General features: G+C 34.2%; 2 protein-coding genes across 3 annotated transcripts in view; one reads left to right on the top strand and one right to left on the bottom strand.

The window, feature by feature from the left end:
- LOC148617874 (glucose-6-phosphate isomerase-like) overlaps positions 1-16,391 on the bottom strand; it is a 39,444-nt gene that overhangs the window by 21,828 nt on the left and 1,225 nt on the right. For both annotated transcript variants that reach the window (XM_088585487.1, XM_088585488.1), the window contains exons 2-3: positions 13,880-13,970; positions 1,496-1,645 (exon numbers count right to left, since the gene is read on the bottom strand). In XM_088585487.1, coding sequence (XP_088441613.1) covers positions 1,496-1,645; positions 13,880-13,970 — 241 coding nt within the window. The remainder of the gene's footprint in view (positions 1-1,495; positions 1,646-13,879; positions 13,971-16,391) is intronic.
- LOC148617873 (glucose-6-phosphate isomerase-like) overlaps positions 10,885-16,391 on the top strand; it is a 43,555-nt gene continuing 38,048 nt past the window's right edge. Inside the window, exons 1-2 of the mRNA XM_088585491.1 lie at positions 10,885-11,046; positions 11,636-11,749. The gene's annotated coding sequence lies outside the window, so the exon portion shown is untranslated. The remainder of the gene's footprint in view (positions 11,047-11,635; positions 11,750-16,391) is intronic.

The raw sequence follows: 16,391 nt of genomic DNA, 5'->3' as shown, positions 1-16,391 counted from the left end.
CCCAATTTTTAGTGGAGTCCGAGTCGATCATTTACTTTTGTTACTTTATATGTATTTTATTCGTTGTTGTGTTTGTCTGTTTTCCATATCTGGTCTTTTTCTCTGGATCGCATTCTTTTAATTACCGCTAGAATATTGGTTCCCTTGATTGATCTTCCAATACTTAAGTGAACAATTACTTTAGTAACATTTTTCTAAGTCGTAAGTCAATTTCATAACAAAATCTTTAATAATGATAGAAAATCTTGTTTTCCAGAAAGATAGTAACATTCAAGGGGATATAACAGAGTATGTAATCAAGGGAACCAAGGTTATAGCGGTAATCAAAAGAATGTAATCCAGGGACAAAGACCAGACATGGAAAACAGACACAGACAACAAATAACATAAAGTAACTAAAATCATACATACAAAGTAACAAAAGTAAATGAGCAACTCGGACTCCACTAAAAACTGGGAGCATGGGCCAGGTGCACCGGTAGGGTAATAAATTAAGTAAGAAATGCATCACAATAAAAAATTCGTTATATACGAATTTAGTCCCAATACCAAAGAAGTTTTGTCTTTCATAATTTGTCAAAAACATAGTTCAAATCACATAAGAAAGCATGTTTGAAAACACCACATTTGACCTAGCATGAATGGTGAAAGTTTTATGTTTCTTCGCCTTACAATTTGCGAAATAAAAATATGTGGAAATGTTTTCGTTTAAATTTAAACTCTTACAAGGAATAGTTTGAAGCATTGACCAAGGACATTTTTGTTGGTCAAGTAGAAGACAATGGTTATGCACTTTTTCAGATTGTTTCTATCTGTAACGACTTTTTCTATTAACACCAGAACGACAAATTGGTGTTAGGGGAGGTAACTCAAAGCCCGTTAACGTATCAATTCCATGCAAGTCCGTAACGCACAGTCCCAGTGAATCAGAATTATAGGCTAAAGCGTCGTAACAATGAGTCGCATACATTTTTGCCAAATCAATTATAAGAATTTACGGAAGAAGAAAAAATGATAATAATCATAATAATTACAGTAAGGTCCTCTTCCTGTGGAGAAAGACTTCAAATATTACTGTAATTTTCCTCAAATTTCAGATTTCAAGTTAAATAACTGTAATGTTCCTCAAATTTCTGGTTAAAAGTATATCACCAATAAATGCTTTAATAGTTTTACCCCATTTACATATACAAAATATTCTGTGGTCCTTGCCTTTTTGCTCTGTTACCATGGTTTCTGATATTTACTATTATGAATTTATAGGTCGTGTTACATTTGTCAAAAGAAATAATCGGGTATTCAATGACGATATCAAACATTTACAGTCGTTGATGTTTGTACAGCAAAGTTCAATAATCTGAATACTCCTCATTACTGAGATTTTCTTAAAATCCTAGATCTTTCCCTCAAATTTTTCATTTGAGCAAAGTACAGCCAGGGCGTGAGTAGAAAGTTTTTTTTAAAACTTTACCTAAACATGTGTCACAACACTTACATCTTTGCCATTGACCATAATAGGGTTATTGGATCTGTTTCTCGGGGCAACATATAGGAGAAGCTCATCTTCTGTAAAATTTATTCTATCACCAGTAAATATAGCTCGTCTCATAGCTTGTTTTATCTCTTCAACCTTTCTATCTCTGGCCTAAAAATAAATCTAAATACCATGAAAATATCAAAACATCATGTATATACATACACAATAAAGCCCCAGTATTATGGTTCATGCAGACGCAAGACTTCGGCAAACCAAGATTTAACAGTTTTTAAATAAAAATCTATAAATGAAAAGTACATTTATTATCAACTGAGACCCTTCCTTATAAAATGGTCCTGACACATATATTTCACATGTATGTGATATACAAGGAATGTTACATGCCAAACTCTATATCATATGTTATATGAACAAGAGACTCCTACCTGCCAGCCCGAAAGGTAATATTTGTTGAGGGTTAATACAGCCTATGATACATATTTTGACATGTAATGGTCATTATATTATATCTTTACTATACTTCAAGTATGTTCCAAGTAGACGTGTAATAGAGTGTAAACGATATTGATCTATGGGTAAATATATAGGGTATATAATATAGGTCTAGGGATGTGATATAGGGTATCTAATATAGGTCCAAGGGTGTGATATAGAAAGAGTAATCAAGGGAACCAAGGTTATAGCGGTAATCGAAAGAATGTAATCCAGAGAAAAAGACCAGACATGGAAAACAGACACACAATAAAGAACATAAAGTAAATAAAATCATACATACAAAGTAACAAAAGTAAATGAGCAACTCGGACTCCACTAAAAACTGGGAGCATGGACCAGGTGAACCGGTAGGGTAAGCGTCCTCTGCTTTTCTAGAAACACCCACCGAGTTGCTCATAAAAAGTCAGGTCCGGGGTAGACAAACGATGAAAGGAAAACTTTGACCCGTTGAGTAAATAAGTTTTCATGGTGGTGATGGATACAGCAAAAATTATCCACGAGTTCATGATGACGACCATAAAACTTCTGTAGTGATGACTTCAATCTTGTAGCAACATAACCCTGTTCCAGAAGCCTATTTGTTAGAGTTCTAGGGAGATACAAAAAGTCTGCGTAGTTTCGGCAAGCTCTGGTATAACGTATGAGTTGTGATATGAACACTCCATACGCAGGAGCCGAAGGGATGTTGCCACAGATGAAAGGAAAGTTGACAATTCTGAATGAAAAGTCATCAAGTTTGTCGTAAAGTTTGGTCAATAGTTTTCCTTTACCATCGATTTCAAAGTGTAGGTCAAGATATGAGGCCGACTTCACAGTGTCTGTAGTATCCTTTATCTCAAGTTCTTTTGGGTAGATGCAATGTATCAAATCCCTGAAATTAGGATTGTTTAAAGATGATACGTCATTTTGCAGATCCAGCTATGAAACGTTGTTTGTTTGGATTCTTGTGAAGTTTAGGAATCCATAGACGGTAAATCACAATCATCGTCCTTGGTAGAGAGACGACCAAAAGAGGATAGCACAGATTTATGGTTTTCAAAATCTCTTCTTTGGAGAGAGTGGTAGCTGTATAAGTCTTATCACTGCTATTATTTTCTACGTCTATCTCTGATAATAAACATTGGATACAAAACGTTTTGCAGACAAAAACAATGTTGTTTTTGGGCTTTGTCTGCTGGTACGACAACATATTTGTCATGTATAGTAGACAATGTTTTTGCTACATCGGGGTCTTTGAAAACTGATGTAGCCTTGGCACTCATTGACCTACTTAAAACTTTCATTCGTTTCAAAATTAAAGACCTCACGGCCTTTAACCACTCTGACAGAGAATCAATGTCTTCTTGTTCTCGTTTTATCCATTTTCTTGCATAGTCCTCGACGGCATCCATAAGAACTTTAAAGTTATAATTCCAATTTATGGAGCGTGGTTCATGGTACTTGGGACCTTTAGAAAGGATATTACGTGGAGATTCGTTTTCGATAATGGTTAAATCTCCCCTAACGACGTGACCAGAAGGACCATATTTGAATGGAGAGCTTTTGCAAGAACAGTCAGGTGGTTTAGCTTTGAAGTCCTCAATCTCAAGGTTCTGCAATAGCCTTTTATAGTTGAAAATTTTGGATGCAATGGGTGAAGTATAGGAATATGAAATAATTGGTATGGATTTGTCCTTGAAATATGGGGGAATTTTGTTGGTAACGTTATTGTGATGGAGGATGTTAGCCAAATTAATTGCATCTGTACCTTTGTTGACAAACGGTAGTGGAAGAAATGATCGTTTTTCTTCATCTTAACATTTCACACAAACTGGTTTAAAGAGTCTGTGGAAACCAATATCCAAAATGATGGCAACAAGTCTGTATAATGATGAGGTGGGGTCAGAAACAGGAGTGTCAAGACTTGTTTTGTAAAGGGAGTGTAGTATAGTGAGAGGTATAGAATAAAGTTTGGTTCTAATGTGATGAAGTCCAAGAGGTTTTTGTATGAAAGGAAGGAGACCATCTATGGAGACATCATGTAACTTAGGTGACGTATAGTGGCGATGGCCATGACTCCTTTCCCGTCTTGGATTTTTGTCAAATAAATTCATCACATTCATGCATTGTTATATTGGCTTGAAAGGTTTCCTTAACTATTGATGTTGTCATTGCATCCGTAAGGTATTGCAGTACCTAGTCTGCGTATCCAGTACTCCTCTTTTTCCCTACGATAGTTTTTACTTAGAACGGGACTGTTCGTAGGATGGTAAATTTTTTTCTAAAATACAAATTTTCATGGAGAGGATTGAATTAAAGTGTTGATAAACTGTCGGGAATTTGGTGGTGTTAATTCCCGAACGATGACCGCACATTCTTTTATTTAATCGTTCTTGCGTTTCTCCGACATATATTAAACCACATAAGTTGCATTCTAATCCATATATTAAGTTTGTTGATTTGCAACTTAAGTCATCGTGACTTCGTGTATGGAAGGTTTTGTTTGTAAGGGAACTGGAGAAGTAAGGGTCGGTTATAAGAATGTTGCATGTTTTACAATTTTTAATACCACATTTCGATATGGTACAATGTGGTTCGTCATCGTTGTAGTCGAATATATCGTTTAAAGTGATGGAACATGGTTTGATTATTTTAAAATAGTCAGAATTTTTGTACTGGAATAAATGGTCTGCAATATAGGGTTTAAATAATCACTTATAATGTGTATACAATCAAAGTACTCATGTACTGAATCAATTTATATCCATTATTTGAATTTTTACCTCTAAAATAATCGTCAAATTGCAAAAAGGATGAGAAATCAGAGTCGACTTCAAACTTACTTTTTGATTAAATTCACTATTCTAATAACGAATGACAATCAGTTTGTCTTTAAAATATTACACAAAAATTCAACTAGTAAGCTTTTTCCATTTACTAAATTTACTTTCAAGTCGAAATTCAATTTAGAACTCGAAACTGTCTGTCAAATCATTCTAACTCTAGCTACTTTTGTTGAAATTACTCTTGTTCTTAGGTGCATGAATAGGTTCTTACATGAGTCTCTGTTGAAGATCTTGGATTTCTACCACGAGTGTGACAAATTCCGTCTTTTATCGGAACGAGTTAACAGAAAAAAAATTTCTCAAACGAGTGCACTTATTTCAATAATCATGATTTGTTAGATTTAGCTCGTGTCTTTTTCTAAAATTTGCGTTTTTTAAAATCTAATTCGAATAATTATTAAAAATGTAGTCAATTGAAGCTAAAATGTCAGCTTGCAACTCAATGAGAGTTTGAACAGAGCTAACTGATAACTTATAAGATGGTATTTGTAAGTTTAAATTCATTTAACACATAAACGGAAATGACAAAAGCACGCAGTGTTTGGAGTGCACTTATTACCAATATGTTCAACAGAATCAGACTTGAGTTTCACGAAGTTAGATAAAATACTATTATATAAGTAAAAAATAACGACTGTCATTATTTTATAGCTCCTCTTTACGGAATTATGACAAGAACATTTTACATTTTAGAGGAAAACAAGGGAAAATCGAACTCATATGAAAAGGCTAGTTACAACTTTGCCATAAATAATTTCAATAAACTTGATGTTACATGTAAAAACAGTATATACAGTTAGATATTGATAGATAAAATAACATATCACCATCCATATATACCTCTTTTCTGGCTACAACTAATTCTCAGTTGATTAGTCATAGCTCAAAAGCTACAAAATGATATATATATAACTCGTACTGCTGTGACATCTAGACCACTGCAGGACTTTGTGCAGGCGGTGTTGCCATAGATGTCACAGCGGTACGAGATCGAGTCCTGCGGAGGGAACGACCAAATATTTGCATCGCAAATTGGACAGTTCTAAGATAGTTGGGAATTTTTCAGACCTTTCTATACGTTTACATATGTCTGTATCAATTTGTTCCGATGGAGCAGTATAGCGAATAGAGTCGTCACATTCTGAGACATATATATATATATTATTACAAAAACCAATGACACCTGACAGCATACTGACACCATTGCTGCGAAAATTACATTATCAAAATGAACATGTCACTGTCTGAGCAAAGTTATATTTTATTTGTCTCCTCCATTACGCTTACACTACCGATGCACCTGGTCCATACTCTCAGGTTTTAGTAGAGTCCGAGTTGCTCATTTGCTTTTGTTACTTTGTCTGTATGATTTTAGTTACTTTATATTCTTTGTAGTGTATTTCTGCTTTCAATGTCTGGTCTTTGTCCCAGGATTGCATTCTTTTGATGACTGCTATAACCTTGGTTCCCTTGATTACTCTTTCCAACCGATGTCACTAGACGACAATACACCAGGATGGTTCCGGGGTTTGTTTTTTGTTCAGAAGTTTGTGTAAAATATGGCTTTAATGAGCACAAAAAAAAATGTATAATACTGTAAAAGTAGGCAAAATTGCGATAAATATATTTTCAAAGAGTTTGCAGTTTCTGTAGAAGTCTTGTCATTATTTTAATTTTCGCATATTTATTAGTGAATATAACTTATATAGTTCTTGGAAGAGATTTCTCATACTTTGTAAGACATAATTCCAAATCATCGTCCAAAAATACAGAGGAAGATGTTTACAAAATGCTGGAATTTTTAATCGACAACATATTTGTCCAGTGTGGTGGACGTGTTTTTCAACAAACGGTCGGCGTTCCAATGGGAACAAATTGTGCTCCTTTGCTTGCTGACCTATACCTTCACTCTTATGAGGCTGACTTTACAGCTGATCTGATCAGAAAGAAAGACTATCGTTTGGCTAGAACATTCAATCTCAGTTTCCGCTATATAGATGACGTATTATCTTTAAACAATCCTAATTTCGGGGATTTGATACATCACATCTACCCAAAAGAACTTGAGATCAAGGATACTACAGATACTGTGTAGTCAGCCTCATATCATGACCTACACTTTGAAATCGATGGTAAAGGAAAACTATTGACCAAACTTTACGACAAACGTGATGACTTTTCATTCAAAATTGTCAACTTTCCTTTCATCTGTGGCAATATCCCTTCAGCAACTGCGTATGGAGTGTTCATATCACAACTCATACGTTATACCAGAGCTTGCCGAAACTACGCAGACTTTTTGTATTGCGCTAGAACTCTAAAAAATAGGTTTCTGGAACAGGGTTATGTTGCTACAAGATTGAAGTCATCACTACAGAAGTTTTATGGTCGTCATCATGAACTCGTGGATCGTTATGGTGTATCCATCTGCACCATGAAAACTGATTTATTCAACGGGTCAAAGTTTTCCTTTCCTCTTTTGTCTACCCCGGACTTGACTTTTTATGATCAACTCTGCGGGTGTTTCTAGAAAAGCAGAGGACGCATACCCTACCAATGCACCTGGTCCATGCTCCCAGTTTTTAGTGGAGTCCGAGTTGCTCATTTGCTTTTGTTACTTTGTATGTATGATTTTAGTTACTTTATGTTCTTTGTTGTGTATGTCTGTTTTCCATGTCTGGTCTTTGTCCCTGAATTACATTCTTTCGATTACCGCTATAACCTTGGTTCCCTTGATTACCCTTTTATATCAATTGTAACGGGAGAGCATGATGTGACTCCGCCACCAAGGATCGAACCCTAGACCGCTCGGTGACAAGCCAGCGACACACCGATTCGGCTAAAGAAGTAATCCTTTCGCCAAGTCAATTGAATGGCTATTAAAATCTCATTACCTACTGCAACGCAGGTAGGCCGTCCTGCCACACAATAATAAAATTGCGAACATCATAAAAAGGGCAAGATTTCCACTGAAACTGCAAACTCTTTAAAAATATAGTTTACGCGATTTTGCCCACTTATACAGAGTTATTATAGCCTGGAAATCCTATCTTTATCGGAATTACTGCCCGTTTTATATATGAAATGTGAAGTCTTTACAGATCAATAGGTCATGGAGACTGCTTCACTATCAACCATAATTTTAAATTCTCCACTATCCACATTGGAGTCACCCATGACCTCCACTGTGACTCTATTAGAACTCCACCAAAGTAAAATCTAGGGTAAAATTATTACAGTAGTGGTAACTACAAATAATTTGGTGAATTTTAGACACTGCGACTCCACTTTGGAGAGAGGATAAATTAAAACTTGTGTTGACATTAGTGTATATCAATTCTAATATAGGATCTTAATCGATAAAAAGTATATTTTAATCTAAATATATGATATATGAGAGTAGGATGTTCATAATCTAGACCAAGAAAACAGACAAACCACAATGAATAACACAAATAAATAAACAAAACGCCTAGCAACTAAATTAAATAGCAATCCGGACTTTCCTAAAAACTGGACTTATCGACAAGCTACATCTGTAGAGGAAGCATTAACTGTAAGTATTAAAAAGGGGCACATGTAAAGAAAACATAAACTGTAAGTATTGAAATGATGCACCTGTAGAGCAAGTATAAACTGTAAGTATTGACAAGGTGCACCTGTAGAGTAAGCATAAACTGTAAGTATTGAAAAGGTGCACCTGTAGAGAAAGCATAAACTGTAAGTATTGAAATGGTGCACCTGTAGAGTAAGCATAAACTGTAAGTATTGAAAAGGTGCGCCTGTAGAGTAAGCATAAACTGTAAGTATTGACAAGGTGTGTAATAGTCTGCAATGTTGTTTTATATGAATATTTTATGTATTGTGTAATAAAATATTTGACTTGTATGAATGTGCATTATGTTTTACTATTTGACTTGGACCGATTGACAGACGAGCTTTCGGGAACTGGTGATTGTATTGCAATCTAGTCGTAATCGTCTATATTCTTTTTCATGCTTGATTAGTACACACTTCTTTTCTCGTCATCTATTGCTTGGTAATAGTTACGGGTTAATTCCTTTTTCATTTGACCACTCTTACCTAAGTATCTGAACGGACATGTTGGTTTTTATGTTTAACCGATTCTAGCAACCTATATTCTTATCAACTCAAATTATATACGCATCTGATTTTAACTTAACTATTACTAAGGTTAGTTTCTTTAACATTCCTAGATTAATTGTGCATGTTAATGGTCTAGAAATTAATATTTATACCTCGTATGAAAGTCCGGTATGAATGATTGATTGATTGTGTAACTTTCATAATAGTTTGCCTAAACACATAAATCTGTAATGATATTTTACTATGCTTAAATAATAGTGACTAACGATTGATTCATTCAACAGGTCGAGTGGACCGCTCGAAAGTAAAAGTGTAAGTCTTTAAATCGATCACACACTGTGGTCATTAAGTAATTGTTTTAAATCATAAATACAATAAGTGATTTTTGATACTTCAGGTACAATACTGTAACGTTTACCGGGCTTGATAATTTGGTGTACGGTTAATGTGCTGCCACCACCTGTGTTTAAAAGGTACACAGGGACCTCATAGTAAGCTAGTAAAGCTAGTACTCACAGAAGAAACGATCACGATTTCTCAGATTTGTAACAGTGAATCTGTTCAGTTTTCAATGTGTAATTTAATAGGGAAATGATTGTATTATTGATAAGTGATACTCTGTTCAACTACAAAAGAACGTAAAGGCGATTTGCTTGCAGTTTGGATCTCTTTACCAGTAAGACTCTCGTGTAAGTGTCAATTCACCGGTATATACTTGTGTTTTGTGATGTACTACATTCACGAGGAAGCTAAATATGTATTAGGATCCATCTCGCCAGCAAATGAATGTTTTTGTCAGACGATTAAATAGATTTTTGTGGTCGGTTTGGGATGCTTTTCTCTCATGTGACAATCCCTAGGATTAACTACCATTGAACGACAAAGCCAGACCAACCGGACAACTATAGAGGGTAATATAAAATCTACACAAATATGGAGCAGAATATATCTATTAATTTGAGATCAATATTCAATAACAGGACAATATACATTTTTTCTACTATGTCTTCAATATGTAAATGATAACAACACATTCTATGGTCAAAATACATGTATCATAGTGCCATGTGTTCAACCAGCCAACTTAACTGTAAAACCTACTTATAATGATTATCTAGTCATTCAATATTGTGTTACTTTTAATTAATCATAATAAAGAATAAATAGTGATGAAATCAGTACTTCCTAGATTATCTTAGGAAATACAAGTTTTCCTTATTTAGTAGATGATTAATTTATCCCTAATATACCGGAGTTGGAATTCCTTATTTAAATGCACCTTTAATACTGTCAAAAGACAAATATCATCCAAGGCCACACAGTTGAATAACCCTTACTAGGACTGGATCGGGTAAGGTCAGGCATAATTGTAATTTATTTCAAGAGAATGGGTATTAGCAATGTAAGCATTCTACAACATGGAAACCCAATATAATAGCATTAGTTAAACAAAGTTTGAGTACATGTCTCGGAATCACCAGGAACATTTTATTTATGTTCTTTACTACAAGTATAGTCAAGAAACATCACAGTTCTAGACTTTGCAATTAATTTGGAAAATGTCTAGTAGACAACTGTGTCTACTGAATAGAAAACACTGCAAAAGCAAGCGTAATTAAGTAAATCTGAATATAAATTTATAGCCAAAATATCTAACTATAGTTTCCATAATGTATGAAAAATCATTTCAAAAGGCAAGTTTAAACTAACCGAAAATATTAACTTTAGCACATCTAACCAGGAACCTCCACACAAAAATATGTTCACGGAACTCTAAAATATCTTAGAAGTGCAGTGAAATAATAATATCTGATATTTTAATACAATAATAAAGAGAAAATCTATCTGTAAAATTAGTATGTCATTCATACGCGCGTTCTCTATTTTTATCTATATTTTGACTACAACAGAGTCAGGGTCACTCATTATCTCATAAATATTCATAATGTTTACGCCGTCAAAACAAAAGGCGTCGCCATAATAGCTAAATTACACACAGACAAAAATGAAAGTGCACATGTGGTTTAACAACACGAGAAAACTACGGCTGGTTGAACCATACTACGGTGATTTTAGTATTCGGGAGACACTGGATACAGTACCATGATTTTAAATAAAGGGGTAAATAATCTGAAAAGATAATTCCAAGCGAGAAAACAACGTTGTTTCCCCTATTTCTGAACAGAGAGGTGGCCGTAAAAATTCTAAAATTAAGAGACATTTTGTCTGGGGTGACTGTAACAATACAGTATTACTGGGGACTATTACTATTCCTTTGATCATTTACAAATGTGCCTCTTGCACGATATGTGAGGTAAGCTAAGTGTTTGTATTCTTGAGTTTTGCTTTGCTTATGTATTTGCTTTGCTATTTTTTACGCGTATTGTTTGCACTAAATCGCTTATGCTCTAACGCTGTTGTTTTGCTCTTTAATATGTTTGATTGGATAATTTACCATCTTCTTATAATTTGCTACATTTGAATATGGAGTAAACCCCAGAGTCAACTACATATTTAGCTAGTTGGTTTATGCTTCACAAGCAGATTGATGAAGCCGTAAATTAAATTTACTCAAATATTATATTTTTTCCTATATGTAAATGTACTAAAATATACATTCACAAACATGATTAATTTTTTATGTTATCTTTATGTGCAAGATGCTATTATTTATCTTGTGCTGTATATTGAATATAACTGTATCTTACAGGGCATTAACATTTATTGGCAATAAAGCATAGAGCCCTAGAAATTAGAGTTTACTTCTATCAACCCCATAGAAACAGAGGTTATGACAGGTGCACCTGTAGAGTAAGCATAAACTGTAAGTATTGAAAAGGTGCACCTGTAGAGAAAGCATTAACTGTAAGTATTGAAAAGGTGAGTAAGTAGAGTCAGCATAAACTGCAAGTATTGAAAAGGTGCTCCTGTAGAGAAAGAATAAACTGTAAGTATTGACAAGGTGCACCAGTAGAGAAAGCATAAACTGTAAGTATTGAGAAGGTGCACCTGTAGAGTAAGCATTAACTGGAAGTATTGAGAAGGTGCACCTGTAGAGTAAGCATGATGCTGATCGTGGAAGTAGTATATTTAAAGTTTAAAAATAAAAACACAGCTGAATAAGCTTCAACAAAGAGTCACAAGACAAAACTCAAAACATGTTCATATTTTTATCTTTGTAATTAAATTGTTTTATGGGTCTATACTATGAAATGTGTAATTATTCATTCAAATCTGGCTGCTCTTAGGAGATAATCAACATTAAAAATCCAGTTGATCCTATTGTATTTTGGCGTCATTTGCAGAGTTATCTCCCTTAATTTTGAATTCCACAGTGCATTCTATATCATTTTCATCTCCTATGAGCACGGGTTATGTTTACTATGACATTTTGCATGACCCTTAGCTGGAGTGCTATTTAAGTATATTACTATATTAGACATTACTTTCAAGAAATATGTAATTAGAAATTAAGTATTGGCTAAAAAAGTAAAATAAGTGAATTTTGATATACTGTCAAATGCTGACTGAAAAATTGACATTTTTCTATGGTCAATAACATTTTGATCACAGCTTGCCTACATGTAGGCATAGTTTAAACCATTTAAAATTCAGAGCTTCTTGAATAAGATTTATTAATTTAGATGGGTTTAGATTCAATGTTTCTATACATCATGTATCTATTCAATACTTTTATTTTGGATGTAATGTCTTTTCTTAATTGCTGATGTTTTTTTTTGTTTATCATAGTGAAATCATATAAAGTTGCTTTTCAATTTACCTGTTTGAATAAAGTTTGTATCAAGATAAAATAAAATCGCCGGCATCTTTTCTAGCAGTAAAAATTGTCATAATAATTTATATAAGTATATATACATACAAAATTTCATGGAAAATAATAGGAAAGAATGCAGTTGAAGTATAAAGTTGGACTGACAATGTGTTCACTTGGTTAAATATTTGCGTTTCACGGAGTTCACCGACAATTTTGACTCCGGAAGACTTTGATAGAACTTATAATAAGGTTCATGTCATCAATTAATGACTTGTGTATGCCTTATCAAAAGGATTATTTCAGCAATTGGAAGTTGTTTTTTTCCATCTATCTTAGTTTTCAAGATATTGGCTTAAAACAAAAAATAAAGTCATTTTCAACATTTCAAGGGCAATAACCCTAACAAAGAGTCGTCGGCAATTTTGATCCAATGCAGACATTTCTAGGCCTTATAAATGGATTGTTTTGGCAATTGAAATACTTTGGCTTAACCTAACGGATTTGAAGATATATGAGAATAAATTACTGACAGATCCCTTTGTTCTAACTTGTGTCTATGCTTTTATACGGATGCCGAATACCCTATGAAATATTAATACGAAGTTTGGTTCAAATTAGTCTGGTACTTTCAGAGGAGAAGATTTTTGTAAGTAATAACATTAAAAATAGAGAAAAACATTGGAAAAGGGCAATTTCTTTAACATGGCTTAACAGATAAAACAAAAATTTGCCTATGAATAGATCTTACCATGCTGAATACTTTGGTCTAAGTCAGAATTTGTCTAAATCTAACGGTTCTGGCGATATATGCGAACAACTTCCGTCTGAACCCTATGTTCTATTTCGGACTCATGTTTTTCGACGGATCAAAAATCCCCACATTAGTTCTATGCAGAGTACCATAAGAAACATACATATCAAGTCTGGTTCAAAATTAGTTCTATGCAGAATACCATAAGAAACATACATACCAAGTCTAGTTCAAATTGGTCATGTAGTTTCAGAGGAGAAGAGTTTTGGAATACTGTTAACGACAACGGACGACTAACAACGACGATGACGGACGCCAAATGATGGCAATAGCTCAGATGGCCTTCGGCCAGGCGAGCTGACAATGAATTCCAAAATTCTAGAATTACAAAAATGCATTAATATATTGTGAAAATAGTAAAAACATACCAGCTGGACCAACATCTTGAGAACTTCTTCATTGATTAAGTTTTTGGAATAATCCAACAAGATATCTCCATCTTTTGTCTTTACTGTTGTGCTGTTACAAAATAAGATACACATTTTTAATAGCAGCCCCCAAATGGGTATAGTTGGTTAGAGCATTTAAATCAAATAACAAGTTTGTATTTGGAAGTATTTTGGATTTAAGAAAATAAACAAAAAAAAAATCCTTGTTCCTTGTGGAGAGGGGGTGTGGTTATGCCGTCATGACTACGGGGGTTAGTAAGTATTCCCTGCAATTTTTTTATCAAGCTAACTTAACCCTTTGCCGTGCCAGCATGACTAACACCCTTAGTAAGGGTTAATTTAACAAATTATTTTTTTTGGGTCATTTTTAGAAATTTCAAGATAATGCCATATTCAAAATGAACTTTGTTTAATCAGTTTCATTTACGGACAAAATAGGCCAAGGGAATTAGTCAATATGATTCCGAAGGTCTGTTCTGCCCCTCCATATCTTCAAAGTTTGAGATAAAAAAAATTAGAGAAAACCATTACGTAACTTATTAAAAAAGTGCTTAAGAATATTTGGGACACCAATGCCCCAAATGGAGCATTGAATTCAGGTTGGTCATCACTTTTGTCAAATGAAATGCGACGTTGTAAGCTCAATTGGTTACGTTGTCATGGTTAAGCATTATGATTTTTTACGTGCGAACTCAATACTGACTGCCTGGTAAGAGAAGCCTCGACATTGTCTTATATTACTAGTCCCCTACATGTCAGTTACCTTAATATGAACATAAATAGCTGTGATACCCCATCCCCCCTTTTCTAAGTTCAAAGTTCCATAATAATTAAAAAAAAAACAATGGAAAACTGAAACATGAAGAAATTTTTTAGTCAGCTTCTCTCACTGAAAACAAAATATGTACTAAAAATTATTACCTTTCCCTTATAGATTTGTTAAGTAACAGTAATATCTCATAGGCGGAATCAAGGACGAACCCCAATGGGCCTCCCCACCACTTCAGTTGCAAAAAAATAGTTAATTATATAGGAATTCAGTAAGCCATATGAGTGTGACATTTTGAGTAATTATGCAAAGGATGTAGATACATGAATATACATTTTCTATTACAATGTATTCAATTTGGTTACTGTTCATGAGAATTGTTAACGTATTTAGTGCATCGTTGCTTATGTATTTTGATGACAATACAGGCATTTACAAAAGAGAGTTACATCTAGAAAATCGCTTGATGGTAGAAGTCACCAAAATACCATAAACAGAGCAAAGACACAGTTAAAAATGAATGACACAACTTCAACCTGAACTTGTATCAAAGGGATACAGTATTTCCAGTGTAATATTCTCCTTGGCCACTGATCAAATTTAATGATTTAAAAAAGATTAGGGATTATCTGAATAACAAATGAAGAAATACAAAAAAGAGAGATGTCATTGCATTTCATGGCAGTAAGGGTGTCTTTTTTCATTAATTGGTAAAGTTTGAGTAACCTTGGAAAACTCTGGATTTGAAGTGAAAATTTTAATCCTGTAACAAGAGGATTACAAGGAATCTGAAAAAAGTTAAAATCAATTTTAAAATAGTTTAATTTTGAACAGAAAAACCATTATTTCCCTACCTAATTAAAGAACACATGGGGTTTGGATGTATAGTTTTAGTGAACTTGTTTTATGAGTTCTTTATGAAAAAAAGATTCTTAAGATGTGTTAAGTGTGGCAAGACAGCCTACCTGCGTTGTAGTGGGTAGTGAGATTTAAATGGCAAGTCAATTGGTTTGGCTAGCATTGGTCAGGGGCGGATCCAAGATTTTAGATTTGGGAGGGAGGCACAGTTAAAATTTCGCCGAGCGGTTAGAGGCGAACAATGTTTTGAGGATAAATTAGAATATTTCCCTAGATTGGGTGCAATGTAGATATCTTTTGTGGTAAAATTAGGGACAAATTAAGGTTTCATCCTCAAACCGCCTAAATCTACCCCTGACAACCCATGCTTTGCAAATTTTAGGGGGGTGCGCACGCCCGACACGCCCGCGCCTGAATTCGCCCCTGCTGGCCTGTTACTAATTGGTCGATGTAGGGGTCTAATAGCATAGGTATAATTTTGCAAATTAAATCATGCTATCCCTTTACATTAGGTGCCAAACGTAGTGCATATCTTGATCTTATTCTGGATCATTTTGATACTCTAAGACAAATTGGGGAAACTTAATTTAGGGAAAAAACTCCAATTTTGAAGGTACAGGTAATTTAAGAAGACAATATCTCACTGATGTGTACGTACTGGGTAGTGTAGCTACTCATGACCCACACATTCATCGCGGTGTACTATTAGTAAAATCAGAATTTGACGTCCTAATTTTAAAATCACTTTTCGGGCAAATAAAACACTTGCAATAAGGACAATAAAAAATTCTACTTTTTTAAAATGCATTAAAACTGCTTGAGCTGTCATTTTCGTAAAAGTTTGTTTCTGTTGAAAAATGCCTT

This window comes from Perna viridis, chromosome 5 (assembly GCF_037379345.1).
Source record: "Perna viridis isolate PV_CMFRI_1.1 ecotype Kerala chromosome 5, ASM3737934v1, whole genome shotgun sequence".
Taxonomy (NCBI): domain Eukaryota; kingdom Metazoa; phylum Mollusca; class Bivalvia; order Mytilida; family Mytilidae; genus Perna; species Perna viridis.
Note: the sequence above shows the minus strand (reverse complement) of the source record. Positions and strands in the feature narration are given on the sequence as shown.